Consider the following 23,828-nt stretch of genomic DNA (forward strand, 5'->3'; position numbering starts at 1 on the left):
AAAGTAGGATTTTTGTCTGAATTGCACAGTACATACTAGTGCATATAATTAGCGAATTATTAAGAACTACATTGGATTAAGTGGTTAAGTACCCAAAGTTTAGAATTGTCATGCTATAGAAATGGGTTCCATGTGAACTAAATATATCTGGAAAATGCAGAACACTAAACATATTCCTAAAATCTGAAAGCAGTTTTCTGTAAAAATAATCCTTTACTGATTTAGCATAGATTTGTCCAACTCTTTGATCTGGTGAGGATGTCCATGACAAGGGAGAAAGACCATTCTTCTTGTCTGAATACATCTTCCTTCAAGATAACTCCTTCTAATCCCCTAACTCTTGTTGGAAAACTATGTGGTTTTAAAAAATTAAGCATATGACTTCATGGTTATGCCTATAGTTGCTGAATACTAAATAATCTGTTATACGTGTTGGCCTATATTCTACTGGAAGAAATGATGAATATTTATATAAGAAAAGTCTACATGCAGGCTCTGAAAATTGTATGCATGCCACGTGAAGCCCCTTCACAAGCTGTCACCAAATGATATATTTTTTTAATTTTTTAAAATATAATTGTATTGAAAATTTTCCATAAATAAAAGACAAATCTAAAGAAAAAAATGAGAAGAAAAAGAAACGAAATAAAAAGTGCAAAAAGAGGGAGGAAGGAAGGGAGGGAGGGAGGAAGGATTTCCAAATTTCTTTTCAACAGATATTAACAAAATAATTATCCCTCTCTCTTTAGTATTACAGAAATCCCCTCAGTCCCTTATCTATCTGATAAATCCATAAATGACCACTTTATGTTTTTCTATTTTCAGCACAAACTTTCCAGTCTTTTAAAAATTTACTTATTGTTTTGTTCCTCACCAGTCAGGTCAATTTGCCATTTCTGCCTATTCATATCTTCATTGTGGGAATTTCAATATGCCTCCACTGTTGTGCATATAATAATGCTGCTGCAGTTACCATATATAAAATCAATCTTCCTTTAATCTTTTCTAATTGTCTGTCCATAAGTCCCAATAGAAAGAGTTCTGACTTTTCTTAATTTTTTTTTAAAGATAATAGATTTTTCTATTTTCCTTGTATCATTGTATGTATTCAAAATTTTCTGGCGTTTTTTTAGAAGTCTGCCATGTCTCTTCATCCCTGCCCCCCACATTTCAATACTTGAACTATACATCTTTGATAATTCCTCAGGTGTCATATACCAACAATACATCATTTTTTTTTTATTATTTTTTTTTATTATTTAAACCGACAAACAAAACAAAACAAAACATAATACACATATATACACAATATACATTTTAACATCAACTTCGTAACAGTAATCTTCTATTATTTACATTTTCCCCCTTATTCTTCTTTAGAGTATTTATCCTTATTGCCCCATTATTTCTTATTTGCATTTTTCTTCCTTCATACATTATTATATATACATTTTCCACGTTTAACCTTTCCACATTTATTCTCTCTTATTTCTACTCTCTAGCCACTCATACCACTTGCTCCATATTAAATAATATTCTGTGTCTTCTTTTTCTTTTATCTCTTTTGTTAATTTGTCCATCTCAGCACAGTCCATCATTTTATAGGAGTCCTCTCTTAAACACAGTGTGAATTTCATCTCATTTACCTCTATTGTCTCCTATTTATTTAGCTGTGTATAAACCAAAACTGAAGTCCATTTTATCATGCAATCCTTAACTTGTTCCTCTTCAGTTTCAAATCTTAACAAATATTTGTACATTTTTGCAATCACTTGCTTATCATTAGTATAGTTCATTTTCAAATTCTGTCTTGTGTTGTCTGGGTTAAATCTTTTGTCTATGTTAAACCTTTCTCTTAATTGTTCATATGAAAACTATTGAATGTATTTCTCTGCAACCAGTTGTTCTCTGAATTTAATATTAATTGTTCCTATATTAATAAATCTTGACATGTTAACCGTTTTTCTGTTGTTTCTTTTCTATAAAATACTAACTATGTGGAGGCCAATAAAAGTATCTTCAGACACAACCTGGGTTTGTATTTGTTTCATATTCTTACTATGGCACTTCTCACATTTTTAAAAAAATCTGCATTAACTTTAACTTTATCATACTCTAAAAATCCATGCCTATCAAATCTCAGGTTGTGTTTTTCTAATTTTAACTTTTTTTTATTTTTCAGCAACCCCCACTGTTTCATCAAACCAAATCACAGGCCGTGAAATACAATTTAAAATCAGATAATATTAAAACTTTTTTTGTGTGTCTTGAAGAATTTTAGATTTAACCCTTGGTTTCTTATCAAGCCATATAAATCAGAATATATCTATTTTGTCATTGCTTAAAAGGTGCATCATTGTTGAAAATGGGTATTATTTGAAATAGTAGGGACAGTGTGAAAAACATATTTTAGAAGAAGAACACATTCTGCCTGAGTTGAAAGTGGACTTAAAAATAGCAGGCTGCAAGAATGATGTGGTAAAGATCTTATACTGGACATAACAAAGAAACTGGCTGATGTCTTAATAATTAAGAGGGTCCTGCAAACAATAAACCAAGAGTGACCTAGATAATTGTTCTATATTGGATTTTAAAAAGAGGTTTGTTAAAGTTGTGAGAATGTTGTGAGAAGGGATAAAGAAATAATGAAAACATGTTCTTTGAATGGATTAATTATTTGAATGGATTAATGATTAGGTGTAGGAAAACACCCTGCAGAATCTGTGGTCAGAATTAAAAGAGGGATCAATTTAGAATCCTCATGTAGCCACAAGCAAACTAAGTTCAACCTTGCTTGAAATCTGTTAACTTTTATCTAACTCCAAGCAGCTGCTGTCAGTTGAAAATATTCCCATACAAAGGCATCAGTAGCAATAAATCAGTTTAATTAGACCTTCATGTGTAGACCTGATCTTTTGTGCCTGGCATTAAGATTGTTAAAAGTAACAAGAAAAATATAAAGTTGGTTTATTTGATCAAAGTTAAAATAGATACGATGTACTCTCTGGTAAATCTTAATAGACTTTTGCTGATATCAGGACTGAAATAATGGTACTTTATGGATTTGTTTATAGAAAAGAGATGGGATATGGGAAGATTTATTGTATCTTAAAAGAAGATAAATTACTAAAATTGTTTATATTTTTGATGAAGATGGGAAATCACTTTATGTATCGCCTTTCTTTTGCTTTATTATATTTTTACCTTTCTTTTCTATTTCCTTCTGTTTCATTTTTTTCTGCATCTTCTACTTTCTTTTTATTCTATTTTTTTGTATTAGTTTTTAACTGTTGTAATTATACTGTTCTTGATGATGTGCTCTCTGTGGAATGCTATTGTGGCTCTCTTACCCAATATATAGAAACAAGAATAAAAAAATTATATACCGATATATTGCACTGTTTATTTAAAAACTCTGCTGAAAAATATGCTTGCTTATCCTGTTTCAAATCCTAATTTGCATAGCAAAAGACTCTTATAGCATCATGGAGAAATGCAATGGGAGGGAGGAGCAAAAGTATATCTGGAGCAGTAGAAAGATAAGGGAAATGTGGGTGGTTGTTGGAGTCTATATAAAGTGGACTGCAACATCTAATAGAATTAAGAGTTGCCTTATCTTTCCACAGGATAAACAGCATAGCTCAAGAGTTAGTGGAACAGCATCCCTCAGTGCTTTTAGCCAGGATGCCCCCTCAATCAGGAGCCAGTGCAGGGAAGCCAGAGACTGAGCCAGGGGTCCCACGGCTCTTCACCTGGGAGGAGGTGGGGCTCCGCACAGGCAAGGGAAACTTCAAGAAAGAGAGATGGCTGGTAATCAACCGAAAAGTCTATGATGTCAGTCAGTTCTATTCGCGGCATCCAGGTGGGCCTCATCTCATCAGACACTATTCTGGACAAGATGCCACGGTGAGTCCTTGCTGAGGGGAAAGAGGACCTTGGAATGACCTGAAGGATGCACAAAGCACTTGCTTTGCATGAACACACTCCATGTTGTGTCTTTAATAGCAGAAAGAGAGGGAAAGTGTCCACCTTGTCTGAAGCCATAAGGAATTTCTGACATTACAGAATACAGGTAGTCCTAGACTTACAACTAATTGTTTACAATGGTCCTGAAAACAGTGACTTACAATCAGTCCTCATATTTATGACTAATGATCAACATTTGGGTGCTTGGTAACTGGCATATATTTATGTGCTCGCTTCAGCAGTACACATACTAAATTGGCATGCATTAACGATGGTCGCAGCATCCTGAGGTCACGTAATCACCATTTGCAACCTTCCCAGCTGGCTTTCAACAAGCAAAGTCAACGGGGGAATTTGTATTTGCTTAATGACCATGTGATTCACTTAAACTGAAATTATTTGCTTAGCAACTGTTCCCAAAAAAAGTCATAAAATTGGGCACGATTCACTTAGCCATTTTGTTTCGCAACATAAATTCTGGCCCCAATTGTGGTTATTCTTCAAGGGCTACCTGTAGTTGTTCTGGGTTGGACAGCCCAGTGCTTTGACACATGGTAAAGAAGCTCGAGGTGATGGCTGTGTCATCTGGCAATTTTGTAGTACCGAGTGCCAAAATCTGACCAAAATTTAGAAGCCTCATTGGATAGAGGACAGGGCAGGGGCCTGGCAGCTGATCCCCAGAGAAGCAGGTTGCAATGATTTGCAGGCTTTCTTTTTTTCTAGTTTTGGGCCAATGTTTGCCTGCACCTAAGTTACTTAACTTTACTGACAATGTGAACAAAATACATTTTAGGTTTGAAGACCTGCTCAGAAGGTGTTTCTGCAAAAGTAGCTTATATTTTGCCTAGGCAAAATTCAGTCAGGAAGACTTTCTCAGTGAAAGTGTATGAGTAATATTAGTAGCAGAGAAGTGTAACCTCCAGTGCTTTTTTTGTCATAAAATGCAACAGAACAAAATTCCGGCACCTTTTTTTTGACGGATTTTCCATGTTTTAAAAGTAACTTTTGAAAATTTGATGTTTGGTCCACATGGACTTGAATCGCCCTGTCGAGCGTAGCAGGTTGACGGTAAAATCAGTAACATGGTGCATGCGAGCTGCTTGTGTGTCAAGTCCAATGCATGCGTACTTCCTCCGCGTTGGTTGTGATGGTGCTGCTTGGCTTATGGTACTGCTCGGCTTGTGATTGGTCGTGTGGTCACGCACTGAGTGCTTACTGCGGGCGGCGACCATTATGTTTCGTTACACAACCAATGTGCGTGGGTGTGTGTACAGTGATTGACTACATGTGAAATGTAAATAATTTCTTTAGTTTAAAAAATCGTTGGTGAATTGAAAATCTTTTTTTAATTTTTAGTGAAAAATTTACTATGAACATTTGCTTAAATACAATAAATTAAATTTATGTTAAGAACTGAATATATACTTTTTTAAATAAAAGATTAACAAGATGTAAGTTTTGGCACCTTTTTTCTTACAAAAAAAGCACTGGTGACCTCTATCAAGTATTTCAGGATTTTAGCATTTTTTGTAAATGCAGCGGAGACTGGATTCTAGATAAGTTTAGAATCTCTATTGTATATTTCATAATAGAATGATTTATACAGTCATAATTTATTTATAAGAAATATTTTGATTCAATGTTTAAGTAAAGCTGTGTGAAGTAATCACATACTAGCAATAGGAGTTTATATGCTACAGTTGGAGGACTGAGCTGTAGCTAACTTCATCAGATGTCTTTATTAAGGCCTTCTGAGACAGAGTGAACCCTCTTGATATATGTAGGTTTACTGATTTCCAGGTAAGTTTGGGATCTGTACCCTCTATTGTATACTTCTCATTTTTATTATATGTTTTATTTTATATACAACATAAAACCATCAAAACAAGAATTAGCAAGATACAAAAAATGAGGAAAATGTGTATACAAGAAATATAAGATTAACCATAAACATATGACCTCCACCCTAGTTGAATGCTGATACCTGAATCTCACACAAATCAAATAGTTTCACTCCCTTGCATTATATGTTTACAACTAGTTATACATTTTTCATCTAAGCTTATACATTACTACTTTACATCACAAATATCTCAGATATTCAAATCTATTGTCTATCAATCAAATCGACCCAATATCTGTGTGCTGTAAAACAATCTGTTAAATGTAAACCCCCCAAAATACATTAAATTTCAAAGCCCTCTGTGAACAGCCCATTATTATATTTAACTCACAGAAACTCCACAAATGGCTTCCAGTCTTTTATAAACTTATCCAAACCATCATCTCTAATCAGCGCAGTTAATTTCACCATTTTTGCAAATTCCGTCAGTTTCAAAATCCATTCTTCCACTATTGGTATTCCTTTTTCTTTCCAATATTTGGCATACACAATCCTTGCAGCTGTCACCACATAAAAATTGTTTTTTTTGTTGTTGTTGTTGATTTATCCATAATATCTAGGACAGTGATGGCGAACCTTTTAGAGACTGAATGCCCAAACTGCAACCCAAAACCCACTTAGTTATGGCCTGGTGCCAGGTGGGCGTGGCCCACTGGATGGGGGTGGCTGTGATGGTCATGACAGACTGGGGGTGTGTGGCCAAGGTGGGTGTGGTCACTTCGATGTTGCTCGTGGGGAGGGATGCCTGTGGAGGCCGGGCAGGTTTGGGGGAGATCCAGGGGGTCTCTGGCAGGTGGGGTGGTGGGCAGGAGGCTTGTCCTGCAGGGTGAGGCGAGGCAAGGCGAGGCATGGCGGAGCAAGGCAAGGCAGGGGTCAGAGTGGCTGCTGCCTGACACCATCAGCCTCCACACACAGAGGCCAGCAAGTGCATGGGGGCCAACAGTGTCTGTCAGCAGCCACAGCCTGCTGGCTCCTCGACCAGTGCACTCTGGGGTTCCGCAGCCCGCCACCAGCAGTTCAGAGAAGCCGCCTCTGAGCTGGATGACTGGCCGACAGCTGAGGAGGTGATGCAGTGGGTTGTGCCCTGGAAAAGGAGAGCATGCGAGGCCAGGAGGGATGGGACAGGGGGGGGAACAAGCCATGCTGGGATGCATCCGGCCATGTGGGACTTCAGTGAGTTAGCGGGCAGCTGGTTGAAGAGGGACGGTTGCCATCTCCGGGGCATGGTGTGCGTGCCCACAGAGAGGGTTCTGAGTGCCACCTCTGGCACGCATACCATAGGTTCGCCACCACTGATCTAGGAGAAAAGCTTCAGGTTCCATTAATATTTGTGTTTTAAGCATTTTCTGCATAACCATTATCACATTTATCCAATATCATTTAGCATGTTTACATGCCACCACCTCTGATAAAATTATATATTTTATAATGCAATTTCATAATACAATGGTTTATAGACCAAGAATATATTTATCAGAATTATGGACTTTTTCTAGTTATCTGTTGTAATGTGCATATACAAGGGATCAGTAGCTGAAGCTCAGAAACATCTTCTCTGTTCTTGCACATCTATCAGGGCTTTCGATCTTGGAAACATCTGCAGCAAATGAAAAAAGATCACACTTTCTAGAAACATACTGTAACTTCTAGACATAAATAAATACATAATATATTCTGCCCTCAAGTTAACCCCTGACTGAAGGTTCTCTTTAATTTAAACCACCTATTAAGGGGATATTCAGGTGTTCATGGCATACTTGTGACCAAGACCAGCACTGATATTATTAAAACTTCTACCTTGCCATTAAATCATACTGCTTTTGGTTATATGAAAGAGAATTATACTGAATGAAAGAATCATGTGTAGTCACTCTGTGATTGTGAATATCTTCTTTAAGGATGAATCCTCAGCCAGTAATATTAACTGTCTGCAAGAACTTCACAACAATGCAATTCATAGTAAACAAATCACATAAAAGCAATAGGAGTTGATATGCTACAATTGGAGGACTGAGCTGTAACTCACTTCATCAGATGCACAGAATGACTAAATGCTGGATTTATGTGCATGTAATGTGACAAGTGGGAGGGGAAGAAAATGGGAAATGAATGGAGAAAACTGGGACTTAGCAGATGAAGGTTTCTTGAGAAGCAGGTTATATAATCACGATGGATTAAACCCCCAGTGTCTTTGTTAAAGCCTTCTGGGGTACCCTGATACCTCTTGATATGTGTAGGTTCAGCTGTCTTACATTTTGTTCTGCTGGTGGAGGTCTTTTTGGGCCTAAGAATCAGTCTGGCTCTATTGATCTCAATGAGTGGGAGTTTAGTCTTCTGAATGCCTGGTTTAACTCCATCAGTTGAGTATCTCTGTCTAGTGGGTCAAAACAAATTTAGTTATAACATAAAGCACGGATGTCCGAAAGATACTTTTTCAAAATGTCTTCCTTCTCATCCAAGAAGCTTCTTCAGGTCTGACTGTCAGACACCCCACCCCTGCCTTTGACCTCCACTCTTCTTGGGTTCTTGGTTGGCTCTGCCAGCATGATGGTTCTCAGCTTGCCTTGTGGTGCTTGTGGATGTGAGACCCTTCCTTCTTCTGCAGCCTCCGATCTCCCATGAGCCAATCATGCTGCTTCGGCACCTTCTAAATCTCCTCCTCCTCCTCCTCCTCCTCCTCCTCTTTGGAGCAGAGAGGGAAAATGCTGCTTCTTCCAGAAGAAAGAGCTCCATGCTGAAAGGAAAGGATTGCCTCCGTGGGACATTAGAAAATCACATTTTCTTCTTGCTTTCACACTCCTATTTTCTCCATTCTTGCTTCTGACACACAATCTTGTAGACAGAACCTCCTCTTTTTTTCCTCACAGACAGCCTTGAACTCCTTTCTCCTTCCTTTCCAGCCTTCAGGCCTGAGAGCTCAGGAGGCAGATATACTGCCAAACTCTGTTTTTCAGACCCAAGTGGTAGACATGCCTCTATTCTTTTTATGGAAGTCACCATGAAGAATTTTTCTCTGAGGCTGGATCCCATAGAAAAGATGTTTCACATAGAATGCCAGTTCAGACCTGCTCTTAGACTGTGCTCCCTTGATACACCCCTGTTCTGCCTCCCCATCTCCCTGCCCAGCTTGCTTGGAGAATAAGGCAGCCAGGTGGCTTTTCACAATAGCTATAGCCATAGTTGTTTCCTGTGGGGAAGAGCTCTGTATGGGGCAATGGAGAGGAAAGAGGCTTGTGAGAGCCCAGCAGAGGGAAAACAGATAAGGAAAGGGCTTGATGAAAAGGCTTAGACATTATTTTCATTATCAGGAGGATTAAGATTAGACTTACTGATAAGGTGACCCAATTCAGACTCTACTATTGCTAGAGTGTAGCAAATGTTGAGCAAGATCTTTCCAGTGGCCATTTGGAGAGGCATGGTGAATCATGGCAAAATCAGGAGAGAACCGGATCATCTCAAGCGCCCAGCATTGCAAGGGAGGAAAGTCCTGCTCTGCTCTTCCATCAGATAAACCAAAATAAGATTGTCTCAGCCCTCAAAATGAGCCATTGTTGTGGAGTTGGTTTCCTCTAAAGCTTGTTGGAGAAAATCATCCTCAGTGCCTATGGAGAGACTCTCAGGATGTTTCATCTTTTCACAAAAAACTCCAAGCCACCTACCCAAGAGTTGGTTTTAAGATGGGGGACTATACAAATGTCATAAATCAATACATTTTCTTTCATACACCTTTCTTTCTGAATTTCTTAGGCTGCCTTTATAGCTTTCCACAAGGATAAGGATCTGGTAAAGAAATACTTGACTTCCCTGTTAATTGGAGAGCTAACACCGGATCAACCTAGCTGTGAGCCTACCAAAAATGTGAGTATTTCCCAGCATTATCTTTAGACCTCAAAGTGTGTCCATGTGTGTCTGTGTCTGAGAGAGAATAAAATCCATGCACAAAATGGTGAAATCCTGTATTACAATTAGAGCATGGGTTAGACAGAACATAATCTAAATGAAGTTGCATTGAAAGTTCCCTTGGTGATTTGTTTAGAGTTCTACCTTTTGCAGTACTAATTTCTTCCTGAATGACAACAAGCCATTTGTCTTCTGCTAAATTAAACAATTTAAATGAAGGAACCTCTCTAAAATTAGCATGTGCATATAAAAGAAAATATGCTTAACAGAAACTTTAGTTCTGGCCCTGAATACAAACTCCTAGGACAGTGGTGGTGAACCTATGGCATGGATGCCAGAGGTGGCACTAGGAGCCGTCTCTGTGGGCACACGTGCCGTTGCCCCAGCCTTGCCTCCCCCCGCAATCCCCTCCTCTCTAGCAGCCCCCCTGAAGGAGAGTCACCTCCAAGCATGGCCTACACAAAGCAGCGCAGCCAAGGACATGGCAGCCAGGCAGCGTAGACTAGACTCTGCCCTCACACCCCATCATGCAGTTGATGCTGCAGGGTGCGGGCAGAGGGTGTGGCTGCCATAGTGCTGCTGGGCTGCCTGGGTGATCTGCGGCGGGCCCTGGAGGCAGTGAGTGGTCCTGTGGGCAGGTGGGGCGGGGGATGGGGGGGCAGAGCGGGGGCAGGGCAGGGTGTTGGAGCGGGGGTGGGGCCAGGTTTTGGGCACTCGGTCTCTAAAAGGTTCGCCATCACTGTCCTAGGATGAACATGTATTTAGCAGTATTTTGAAGTTGCTGGAATTTATGGAGGGGAAATAAATAAATAGTAGCCTTGTGTGACCTTTTAGCCTTTAATTTAGCAGCTGATTGATTACAATTGATGCATCTTGATAGATCTGAAAATTTGCCCATTTTTACATCAAGTAAGTCAACGCACATCAGGGCAATGATGACCTTAGATGCAGGATTTTCTTTGTAGGATCAGAACCTTCATTGTTTTAAACACTTAAGACTTATTCATTGTTGTATTTATTTACTCAGTTTATACTTTACTTGTCTAATCAAGTGGAACCCACAAGGAAATTTAAATCTGAAAATGCATTTACAAGCATATGTATGTGTTAAATATGCTTGTTTAGGAGTAAAAAAAATCATTTTACACTTTCACAAGTCAAACCATAGTCTGAGAATGTATAGCATTCAAGAATGACTAGTTTGTTGTAAGAATAGATGTTTATTACACAGTTTAAATATGAGCTAAAACTTCCCTTGGTATGTTCTTTCTTAAACAGAGCAGCTTGACATATGTTGATAAACTGCAGTGAGCCTCACCACCTTGTGATAATTAATGCACCTTCACTAATTTCTTTAAACTATCTCTTATGCAATGTTTGTTCTGGCTAAAGTGAAGATGAAGAGGCAGCACAAAGTACTTTTCACATGTACCTGCTGAGACATTGACTCAGATACAAATAAGCAGTTGGGTATAACTTTTTTTTGGTAATATATTTTATTGATTTTTTAAAACATAAATCACTTAATAATTGGTGAACAGTGTGTTGTCAGGATTTACATTTGTAAAACAATCACTAACAATTGATTTCTATAATCCATAATCCACATAATGGTTTTAGTTGATTTCCTCTTTTCCCCCGAATGTCCTCTTTTGCAAACATTGAGTTAATACAATTCTTATTGTTTTGATAGATAACAATTAAATGTATAATTTTTCCCAATGTTCCTAAAAATAATAATCACATCAATATAATATTTCTTTTCTATCCAATCATTCTGATTGCCTTATCATAGATCCTGTTACAGACCTTATTTAAATTTGTTTCTCCCACAAAATTCAAAGTATTCTTACTGGTTAAGATTTTCTCAAAAATTAATTACATTTAAAGATTTAACTCTATTTTTTTTGCCATATGAACCATCTCAGCACTTTTACATTTCTTAAGGAATAGATAAAATAGTAAAAAAAGAAAGAAAGGAGAACAAGAGTAAAGAAACATTAAAAAATAACATACTACTTAACATATATATCTCTCCTAAGCTAATAAATATTTGTTTCCAAGATTTCTTATTCTTTTTAACCATAATTAAAAATATGTTTAATCTTTAAATATTCCATTTAATATATCTATTCATCTAGTCCTTTAACTCTTATTCAAAACATTTTTATCCATTAAAATTTTCTTAAATTCAATCACATTTAAATATCTAAAACATTTCCTTTATCTAAGCCATTTCAACTTTTTTATATTACTCATATCAAGAAAGAGAATAAAAAAGGGAAAAAAGCATACTATATTATTTGAGGGATTCGTCCCTCTTAAAATGACATATATATTCCAGATCTTTTCTACTTCTTTAACCATATTCAAACAAATGTTTCTTTTTTAAGTATTCTCTCTGATAGATCCCATCATCTATTTTCTTGATTTCCACTTTAGTCTTTTTCCTTTGCCCAGTATCTTTCTTGATCAATGTATTTTGCTGAGTCAAAAGGTCTTTCCATATGTTCATAAATGTTACTATAGATTTAAAAAGTAAATCAGATGAAGTGTCTTTGTACGGGGCTTCTGCTTTTCCATGTTTGTTAAAAATCTTTTTCTTTTTCTTTCTCTCTGCTTCTCTTATCATTTCCTTTCTTTCCAATGTTCCTGACATCTCTACAGTCCATTTTATCCAATCTGTTTTCTTGTCCTCAGATTTATTTTGTAGTCTTAAGGGTTAAGTTGTTTTTTCCAATTCTTGTGAATTTTTTCCCACTAGGAATAAATCATATTTCCTTGTTTTGTTAAGTTTCATCTTTAAGTCTCTATTCTCAATTTTGTATCCACTCATCTGTTTTATCTGCTCCTTCTCTGTTGTTGTTTTCTGGAAATTTTTTTGTTGTAAAGTAACTTGGAAATAGATTGACTTATATTTTCAAAATTATTTTGAATTTCTTTGTGGTTTAAAATCACTGTTGTCTGAATTAGTTGCAGTATACTATATATCTCCTCCTGTGGAATATTTATGTTTTCTTGATATGTTCTTTCTACATGTCTCTGATCCATGATGGCCAAGAATTTGAGTTTTTCTTTTCTTTTCTTTTCTTTTCTCTGCAAATAGCTTTAGAGTCCCGGTTAAATAGATATTTGTAATCCAAATAGTTCAAAAAAGTTTTTTTCCCTGAAATTTATAATTCTTTCTTTGACTACAGCCCAGATTACTGTCTTTTTTTTGTCATAGCTGTTCTTTGTTGTTAAAGCTTTGAAGGTCACAAACACAGATTAGCTTTTCCCAGGTTTTGCCAAGCCTTATATGAAAGTCATAGCTATGGTAGTCTTCATCCACCACTACGTGTCAGCATCTATTTGTTTTTCAATTTCCAAAATGAACAATTGTCTTTAGAATGAGAGTCTTAACCATTCAACAATATTAGATTTATCCAAATTCAAGTTTTAAATTTCAGGTTTTATATTTATTTCACTTGCATATATTTTGATCCTCCATAAAAAGATTAATTTGCTGCTTCTGTTAATATAAGGGTCGGGTGGATCCCACTCCTTCCCTTTCAGAGGTATTTTGCTTCTTGGGGATCTTTTCCAGGAAATTAAATATAGAATAGAAAAGAGAAGATCAAATTCCTCACCCAGTTTCAAACACGCTGTTCACAGTAGTCTGGTTAGTACTTTTGGACTTTGGTTGCAATTAGCTTGGGCTGGTCGATGAAGTACGGCCAGCCTTTCTCCTGTAAGGTTAGAAGGCTTTCCCCAAGTCAAACGGAATGACTACTGTTGTTCCAAAATCGCTGTGGCACCCTTCTTTCTTTTCCACCTCTCCGGGGTAACTTAGATCCATTTAGAGTCCCCTGGCAGGGCAAAATTAGCTGCGGGGGTGCAGAGAATCTGCAAGCCCGCGACTGGTCACTACCGTGCAAAACCAGAATTCTTTCTGCAGTTAGGTATAACTTTCATTGCTTTTGTGATCTCGTGGAAGGTGAAAATACAGCAGTTATTGAACATGGTTGGGAAATCAGTTGCTGGGAGCATAATTAAGTGTCACTATTTCTCATAGGAAACGCTGGTACATGATTTTCATGAATTACGCACGAAAGTGGAGAAGATGGGACTCCTGAAGTCCAGTGTTCCTTTTTTTGCTGTCATCTTTCTGCATGCGTTCCTGCTGGATGTGGCATCCTGGTTCACTATCTGGTACTTTGGAAAATCTTGGGTGCCTTTCCTTATCGGAATAACACTATTCACAGTTGCACAGGTAACTCTTTGTGCTGCAGAGTATAGCAGGGTTGTAGAACAGACTTCAGCATACTTAATTTAGTAGTATAGTAATATTCACTACTCTACAAGTAATGTACTAGTGAGTTTCTATCTCTGATCATGCAGACCAGAATCAATTGCAATTCCCATTGGCTCCATTTATTAAAGAAGGGGAATCTCAATGTTAACGGAGTTTGTGGGCAAAAATATTGTTGGGCCACCATGGAGAGAGTTGTCAAATTTCCTTTTGTGTGATACATCTACGCCATACCTAAATATTACAATGCAGCTGTTGGAGTCCTTTTGTATAACTTTAACCTGCCTCACTGCTATAGCTTTTAAAGGCTAACAACAATGTAGTGGGCCAGTTCTCCCAACATTTATCATAAATGGAGCCCTTACTCTCTTGGAAATGGTTACATTCATGCTAAAATCCTCTTCATATGGCTGGAGGGTTGAAATCGTTATAGCAGTCCCATGGGAGTTGATGGGGATTTATTTATTTTACTTTATTTATTTATTAAATTTTTAAGCTGCCCATCTCCCCTACAAGATGACTCTGGACAGAATGTTGCTCCCCTCTGCTCCCGTTATATTTAAAAGTTTCATTTCAATATGTAGTTGTCTTTGAAGTATAATGCAAAGCATTCTGCATGACATGGCCTTACTAGGAAGTATAACTATTTCTTCTTAGCCTTCTAGGAATCAGTAATGCTTAGGATGAATGTGCTTACATTTCGGTTTAATTTTCTTTGCTAACGTTGGTACATAAATAGCTGTCATTGCATTTATAAATATAATCACTTTCCAAATGAGTGCTTAAACAAGCAACCAGTCTTTAGAAATCAAAATCTTGCTTGGGAAAATCATACACACTTGGTGTAGCTTCTTGCCTTCCAGAACCAATATGATTTCCTTCAATAGGATGAATATGCTTACATTTCCTTTGCTAATGTCATTATATAAAATAGCTCCTATTGTTCTTCCCAATTTAAATTCTCCTCAGATAAATATCTAAGAATATGATCGCTTAAAATGAGCAATGAGTCCTTAAAAACGAAGAACTTGGCCAAAGAAAATTCTCATACAATTCATGTTCTTCTTGCTTTCTAGATCCAATATGGTTTCTTTCAGCATGATCTTGGGCATATTTCAGTCTTCCAGAAGCCTAAATGGAACAGACTGGCTCAGACTTTTGTGATAGGATTCCTTAAGGTAAGAGTTTAAAACCGAGAGTGTGTTTGTTAACTTTGTTGAAGTTAAATTGTTATTGGTCACCCAGAATTGTAGGAGTCAGGCCACATACATGTTTAAATTATTATTATGGTTGGTCACACAGTCAGCCAGATGTTTAGGACTGGGAGAATGTTCTTTGATGGTGTTAAAGATTTTGTCACAGGATGTAAGGTGTTCCAAGTAAAGGTGCTTTTTGCAATTGGTTAATGGTGATTTTGTCATTTGTGAATGGTTTTCAAGTGGTGGTTCAGATGTTTTGGGACTGCCCCCAAGGTGCCTAGTACTATTGGTACTATCTTTGCTTTCTTTTCCCACAATCTTTCTAATTTTGTTTGCAGGTCTTTGTATTGTGTATTTTTTCCCCAGTTCTTTCTCTTCTGTTCTACTATCTCAAGGTACTGTGATGTCCACTGTTCAGGTTTTTTTTGTCTTTCTAATGGATACTTGTTAAGTCTGAGGTGTTATATGGCAGCTGTTTGTCTATTTGAATTCTAAAGTCCTAGAACACTTTAGCTTCTTAATTTTTATTATTATTATTTTTATTACTTTAATTTAATTATCTATTACTTTGTTTCATGGTTGAACCAGTTGCTTACCATTGCAGGCAAATGGTATTTCTTGCAGATATTTCATTACACCATTGTTGTGTATTGTCATGCTGTTCTCTGTAGTCAGTCTGTACAGTCTTTTTGCTGCAGATAATTAGGTCGTCCACCATTTCTTCAGCTTTTTTTTGCAGAGACAGTGTTTGCTGTCTGTTGCTTTCTTCTCAATTCTCTCTTCATATGTATTTGTTCTTAAGGTTTGGTCTTGTGCAACCAAATTTAGCCCCTTTATCACTTTCTTCAACTTTCATGCTCTTGGATTTGCCATGGCTTTTTGTCTGCTTTGCCTGCTAGGTTTTTTTTTGTTTGGGTGTGTGTGTGTACTGGAGTTAATACTTTGGCTTTGTCTCTTTTCTGTTCTGCATTTGGTCTTTCTTGTAGGCCAGTTTGATTTCTCTGGTCTTCAGTAAGCCTTCAAGGTTTACTACTTTCATAGCATCTTCTTCACTGTCCTTCAATTATTCTTCCAATGCATTTTTTTCTTCTTCAGCTATCTACTCTACTTGCAATATCCCATGTCCTTGGTAGGTAGAGTCTGTCAGCTTTGCTGTGTGGATGAAGGGCATGATTCATTGTTATTATTTTTCTGATCTTCCTATCTGAATCCAGTGCATTGTTGTTGTTGTTGTTGTTGTTGTTGTTGTTGTTGTTGTTGTTATTATTATTATTATTATTATTATTATTATTATTATTATTATTATTATCTATTCTTAACAATGTGAAGTCACAACTGCCAGTTCTTTAGCTAGTGTGGGCTTTCATATGCATCAAGTTCTTCCCAAGGACCTAGGATGTCGTAATGTATTGGATATGTGTGGATCCAAGCAGTGTGACCTTTTGCAATTATCAGATGGAAATGTCAATGTACCATGCAAGAATATTTTTGGTATAGCCCTCAATGTGCAATAACCACTGGGACACTGTAGCATTTTGCCATAATCTTTCGATTGTGATCTTCTCCAGTTCTTTGTCTTCTATTCTACTATTCCCTGGTTATTGCCACATCAATTATCCATGCTTTCTTTTTTTCAATTGCAATTATATCTGCTGTATTATGAGCCAAGACTTTATCAATTTGGAAATTCAATAATTCAACAATATTTTAACCTGCTCATTTTCAACTACTTTTTCAATTGTATTACTGGCACAGTAATGAAACTTGACAATTTTTACAGATATTCCAGTAAATCATTTTGGCAACTGTGTTGTGTTTTTGTTTACAGTCAGTTTGTGTGATCTTCTTGCATGAGCTGAGTATATAGTCTACTATTTGTTTTGCTTCTTTGTACAACCTGCACTGTGAATCATTTGATGATTTTTCAGTTCTGGCCTCAATTGCATTAATTCAAATAGTTTTCTCTTAAACAGCCAAAGTCAAGCCTTCAGTTTCTTTTTTTTAATGTTCCAGTTGGTAAGCCATTGCCAGGTTTTATCTTTAACCACCTTTCCCTCAACCTTTTGTAGAAATTAACCATGTAATACTTTTCCTTGTCAGCATTATATTCTGTCTTTATTACACTAGTTTGATATTTGTTTTCTGTACTTTCTGTAAGTTCCAAATTTAACTTGCATCAATGCTTGTTCTTGGCTATCTTTTATATAATCAGCCACTACATGTTTTTCATCTTTGTCACGATTTTTGACTTGAAGTAAGCCTCTGCTTCTATTTCTGCAGAACAAGTATAATCTATCAATATCACTACGTGTTTGTGTGTGTAACTCATAGTGAATAGTATCAGTTTTCTTTTTTTTCAGTCCCAATTGTACAGTTTAGCTTGTGTCCAGTTAATAATTCCAGTAGTATCACAGGGATGGCCCAAGTATTGATGGCTTTGATGGTGTTTCCGCCATTCAATTTTATCTTTAGTACTTTTCTCACTCAGATGTATTGTTAACTAATCACATTTTTAATTTGTCTGTACTTGATGTTATCCAACTATGAAGTGCTCAGATATTTGTAGACTTCATTCTGATGGCTCCTGATGGTTGGGACTTTTGGTGTTTCAGTTCCATTACTATTTGTGATTTTACCCCGCTTTATTGTTACTCTAGCACATTTCTTTAAGCCAAATTCTATTGCTATATCTGTGCTAAAATTTGTTACAGTATTTATCAATAACTACATTATTATGTACATAACAATGTGAAATCACAGCTGCTAGTTCTTTAGCTGGTGTTGTCTTTCATACATATAACATTTCCCCCCAAATTTTAGTATGTTATAATGTATTGGCATAATAAATGTGCAGATTTAACAAATGAGACCTTTTGTAACTGACGTATAGAAATTTTGTCAATAAACAGATCTATTATTTCTACATCTGGCAAAATCTGCCTTGGATTCCTCTGAGAGGACAAACTGCCTGCAGAATGGCCAGCTTCTGAATTGCTGGTGCTCTGTCCCTTTAAGCCAGGCATGTCAAACTCGCAACATCACTTTTTTCCCATTGCTAGCAATGGTGTGGATGCGGTTTCGATGTGACGCATCTGGCCATGGACCGGCAGTTTGACATGCCTGCTTTAAGCCCTCTCCTTAGCCAACCCAGCAGCTGATATCTTTAAAAGCTGAGCAGAGAGGCAAATGGATGGAGTAGTGTTGTTGTGGTATGGGAGGAAAAGTGGTTTGTGTTTGTTTTGGAAACTAAAACATCCTGAAGCAGCATAGCAGCAATAGAATAGTTACTGTTTTCCAGAAATAGGGCTCACAAAGAGAAGTAATAAAGGAACAGAAGTTGTAGTAGAATAGAGAAAGAATGGTATAGTAAACAATGAGTATGAGCCTTTGAGTACTTGTGGATATGTTGACTACAGACTAAATAAGCAATCAAAATAAATCATACTAGGCTACTAAATAAAACAATCAATATAAATTATGATACAAGCAACAAAGTTATGGTCATAAGAAGATAAGGAAATAGATAAGGAAGAATGAGAAGGATAATAATAGAGCTACTTTCATAGTGTTGTGAGAATTAGTTGTTTAGCAGAGTAATGGCATGGGGGGGGAACTATCCTCATGCCTAGTTATTTTGGCGTTTAATGACCTACAGCATCGCCTGAAGGAAAGAACTTGAAACAATTTATGTCCAGGATGTGAGAGGTCTGTAGATATTTTCACAGCTGTCTTTCTGGCTCGTACAGTATACAGGTTCTCAATGGAAGGCAGGCTGGTAGCAATTGTTTTTTCTGCAGTTCTAACCATCTGCTGAAGTCTGTGTCTGTCTTGTTTGGTTGCAGTGCCAAATCAGACAGATATAGAAATACAAATAACAAACTCAATAATTCCTTTATAGAACTGTATCAGCTCCTTGGGCAATCTGAGCTTTCTGAGTTGGCGCAGGAAGAACATTCTTTGTTGTGCTTTTTTTATGATGTTTTTGATGTTAGGTGTCCATTTTAAGTCTTGAGATATTATAGAACCTAGAAACTTGAAGGTCTCTACTGTTGATACTGTGTTGTCTAGTATTGTAAGAGTGGTAGAATAGGAGGGCTCCTCCTAAGATTTACTATCATTTCTACAGTTTTGAATGTGTTCAGTTCAAGATTGTTCTGGCCACACCACAAGGCTAGTTGTTCAACTTCCCATCTGTATGCAGATTTGTCATTGTCTCGAATGAGACCAATCACTGTTGTATCAGCCGTAAACTTCAGTACTTTAACAAAGGAATCCTTTGAGATGCAGTCATTGGAATAGAGAGAGAAGTGAAGAGAGCACACAGCCCTGTTAACATACAGGTATCTGATGTGATGTTGCCTAGCTTCATCTGCTGCTTCCTATCTGTTAGAAAGCTTATGATCCACTTACAAATGTGATCAGGCACAGCTAGCTGAATCAGTTTAGTGAGAAGAATATCTGGAATGATGGTATTGAATGGTGAGCTGAACTACAAAAAGGACCCTTGCAAAAGTCCTTGGAGATTTAACATATTGTAGGATGTAGTGCAGAGCCATATTAACAGCATCATCTGCTGATCTATTTGCTTGGTAGGCAAATTGCAAGGGGTCTAACAGCAGATCTGTGATGGTTTTCAGGTAGGCTAGCACTCACCTTTCAAAGGTTTTCATAACTATGGATGTCAGAACAACTGGCCTGTAGTCGTTCAGATCCTTGAAGGAGGGTTTCTTTGGCACTGGGATGATAGGAGAGAATTTGAAGCAAGAAGGAATATAACACATCTCTAGTGATTTATTAAAGATGTGGATGAAGATGAGGACCAATTGATCAGCACAAGCTTTCAAGCAAGGAGTTACCTTGTCTGGGCCTGGTGCTTTTCCAGGCTTTTGTCTGTGAAATAGATCTTACACATCTTTTTCTGTGATCACCAGAGGTGGGGGCCCCAAAGGGATGAGGTCAATTGTAGGAGGCTTGGCTGTTGGTGTATCTGAGATGGAGATGTGGCAAGAGTTGACAGTGGTTTCCCCTCGAACCTACAGTAAAACACATTCAGGTCATCTGCCAGTTGTCGATTCCCTTCAACATGGAAAAGGTGCTTGCTGTAACCAGTGATATTTTAAAGAGTTTTCCACACATTTGCTGGTTCATTTGCTAAGAGATGATTCCTCAGCTTTTCAGAGTAGCTTCTTTTTGCTGCACTGATCTCCCTTGTTAATATATTTCTGGCCTGATTGTACAGCATTCTATCTCCTTTCCTATAAGCTTCCTCTTTGGCACAACGTAGTTGCTTGAGTTTAGCTGTGAAGCAAGGCTTGTTGTTACTGTGTATTCACAGGCTTCTGGTTGGCACACATAGGTCTTCACAAAAACTAACATGTGATATTATAGTATCTGTGAGTTCATCCATGTTTGCAGAGGTATCTTCAAAAACATTCCAATCTTTTGCCTCTAGGATGACAGTTGACATGCTGAAGGCATCTTGGTAGCTCTTGGTTTAAGTTAGCACTGTTGAAATCTCCTAACACAATGAGGAGTAAATCTGGATATTTCTGTTCAGCCACAGAATCTGGTCAGCTAGAGTTTGTAATGCATTGTTTGTGCAAGCTTATGGACGAAATGTACGTTGCAAATAAATGTGGAAAACTCTTGTGGAGAATAAATGGTTTGCAATTGATAATTAATGTCTCTAAGTCCACATCACAGAATTTCTTGAATGTAGTTCCTTTTTTACACCATCAGTCATGCTGGAATCATTAGCTGAAGATGCTGTGACCTTTGTCCCATTAGCCCAATGCCCTTGAAAATGGAAAAGATGGTTCCGTAGTTTCTCTATTTGCTCACTTACTTTTGTATTTCTATATTTTTCTAATATGCCAGCAATTGGGGCAGGGGGATTGTGGGCAGGGGAAAGCAGCTAGATCAGGTATAACCTACATGGTAATACTAGCTCTTCCAAAGAAGAAATGAAGACTGGAATGTATGTATGCATTTCAACATTTTCTACACAGGGTTTCACAAAGTCTTGGTGGACTGACATGCATAACCAGCATCATGCCAAGCCCAACTGTTTCCAGAAGGATCCTGATCTCGTTATGCACCCATTTGTCTTCAGCTTAGGGAAGTCCCTATCTGTGGAGGTGAGTAAAGTTTAGATAATCATATTCAAAAAATTATCAATGCCTGAACAACTTGTAATCAGACACGGGTAGCCCAGGGGCTTGTAAACTGTGTGTTGTGCCTGATTCCCCTTTATCTTTTTCTTTTGAAGTTTCCCAGACCTCCAGTTTTCCACCACTGAGATTCAGCAACATACGCAATGCCATTTGCTGCAGATTTTCAAGAGACAAATAAAAAAAAAAACTTCCTAAAACTACCCAGTCTGAACTTATCCTGCTAAATACAAAAACACTTCCAAAAAAACCCTTTGTTGTTCTGATTTGTATGGTGTTATTATATCTTTCACAACATTTAAGAGCTTCCAGGAGCACAAAAATATTACTGCAAATATTACCACACTCTTCATTTACTAGACTTAGAAAAGTTTCCTGTCCCTAGTATCCACTTTTGTTCAGATGAGATGGATCAAGTCTCCTCAAATGCAAAGTCATGGACAAAATCTGTCCTTAATGAGGAGAACCACTTTTTACAATTCTTGAGCTGAACTGTGAAGAAGAGAGGCTATTAAGTCTATCCTGAAGAGTGGTTTATTTTGCCCTTCATTAAACTGCTGTGTTTCTCCTGCAGCTTGGAAAAAAGAAAAAGAAATACATGCCTTACCAGCACCAGCACAAATATTTTAGCTGTGAGTACTTCTGCCATTTTGAACCAAAAAGTTAGTCCAACTCTAAAACACCAGCATCAGATCTTCCATCAACCTTGGCCATCCTGTGGAGAGCCTTCAAAAGGGTTTCTGAAGTTAAGTGGTAGTTGTTCTCCAGCTGATTTGGGGACTTTCATGTTTTTTTATTTTTATTTTTATTTATATTTGATGTTTCTTGAATGGTTACATGGTTTTAATTGTTACTATGTAAGCTACTCAGATTCACATTTTTTGAGAGGAGCAATTATATAAATTGGCTAAATCAATTAATCAGTGGAAGTTTAGGAGAAAAATGGAATATCTGGAATCAAAGGTTGAATTGTTTTGATAAAAGTATTCAGTTTTTCTCCCAAATAAATCACTCCAGATGTGAGACCATAACTCCCGGAAAACTGGAGTTCTAATCCACCATACATGAAGTATGGCAATGACATGGAATGGATGGCTCAGCAGATGGAGGAAATCTGTAGTAGTAATTAATTAGTGAGTAGAAAAGTTGAGAGGAAGGAGGAAGCATATAAGAAATGCTTATAATTTTGAATGATTCACACATATTTGCTTTCTTGCTTTCATTTTTTCCAGTACTGGCACCCTTAGCATTCGCTGCTTTTGTGTACTTAGTCATGCTTCGCTATGCTGTTAAGAAGAAACAGTGGAGTGTAAGTACTTGACCAACATGCAGACACAATACCTTCTGCTATGGGACAGTTTGTACCCCAAAATAAGAGCTACCCAGAAAATAAGCCCTAGCCTGTTTTTTTAGTATGCTCCTAATATAAGCCCCTCCCAAAAAGCCCGTGTGTGTTTGGTTGTAGCCAGCACAGGAGGCAGCAAGCACAGGAGGCCCGACTGTAGCCATAGCATGCACAGCACAGGTAAGTCCAACTGCAGAGGCAGGGGAAGGCAGGTGATCCGGACATGCTGTGCAGCTGCCTGGCTCACAGGAGGCTCGCACGGTGGCACTGGCAGCAGGTGGAGTTAGAGGCATGGGGGGGGGAGGCAGGTGAGCCAGTCATGCTGTGTGTTTGCCTGGCTCATGGGAAGCTTGTGGAAGGCTCATGTGTCAGCATAGGCAGCAGGGGGAGGCAGAGACATGGGGAGGAAGCAGGTGATCTGTCCGCATAGCATGTTCGGATCACCTGCTTCCCCCCATGCCCTTGCCTCTGCCTGCTGCTGGTGCCAGCACATGATCCTCACGACTACCTCCCACCCTGCATCTGCCTCTGTGCTCAGATGTACCTGTGCTGTGCCAAGGGGCTGATGGGCTGCGACTGCTGCTGGACACCGTCAGCCCCTACACATTTGCCACCTCTTTTGCACACGCTGGGGGGTGGGATGCCCGGCTGGGCTGAACATCCTGATACCGTGTTTCCCCCAAAAGCCATATATATATATGACTGGGTCTTATTTTGGGGGAAACATGGTATCTGGGAACTGGAACAGTGACTGCATCATCATTGCTCACCAAAAGGGAGCTTCATTAAAAAGAATGAGGCATTGCTTTGGTGACAGAGATGCTATTCCAATTTCTTCCAGACACTGGAAACACAAGATAGCATTAGTGTTTTAGCTGTATACATTTCTACTATGTCCTCAAAACCAGCTCCCATCAGAACCAGCTCAGATCTGAAACCAGGACAAAGGGGGCAGNGGTAGCTATTAGGGAGCCCAAACCTAAATTTGCAACAATGAGAAGATATATGTGTTGATGGCACCTGGAACAGGTATATGAAAATGAATAAGTGGATG

At 37.9% G+C, this 23,828-nt stretch overlaps 1 protein-coding gene across 1 annotated transcript in view; it reads left to right on the plus strand.

Annotated features, from left to right (window-relative positions):
- Positions 1 to 3,683: 3,683 nt before the first annotated feature.
- The window catches only part of LOC107291629 (acyl-CoA (8-3)-desaturase-like), a 35,692-nt gene continuing 15,547 nt past the window's right edge, over positions 3,684 to 23,828 (plus strand). Inside the window, exons 1-7 of the mRNA XM_029284976.1 lie at positions 3,684 to 3,906; positions 9,617 to 9,727; positions 13,824 to 14,021; positions 15,137 to 15,238; positions 21,268 to 21,396; positions 22,004 to 22,061; positions 22,662 to 22,738. Coding sequence (XP_029140809.1) covers positions 3,685 to 3,906; positions 9,617 to 9,727; positions 13,824 to 14,021; positions 15,137 to 15,238; positions 21,268 to 21,396; positions 22,004 to 22,061; positions 22,662 to 22,738 — 897 coding nt within the window. The 5' untranslated portion in view covers position 3,684. The remainder of the gene's footprint in view (positions 3,907 to 9,616; positions 9,728 to 13,823; positions 14,022 to 15,136; positions 15,239 to 21,267; positions 21,397 to 22,003; positions 22,062 to 22,661; positions 22,739 to 23,828) is intronic.

This window comes from Protobothrops mucrosquamatus, unplaced genomic scaffold (assembly GCF_001527695.2).
Source record: "Protobothrops mucrosquamatus isolate PMUCROS unplaced genomic scaffold, P.Mucros_1.0 scaffold1156, whole genome shotgun sequence".
Classification (NCBI taxonomy): domain Eukaryota; kingdom Metazoa; phylum Chordata; class Lepidosauria; order Squamata; family Viperidae; genus Protobothrops; species Protobothrops mucrosquamatus.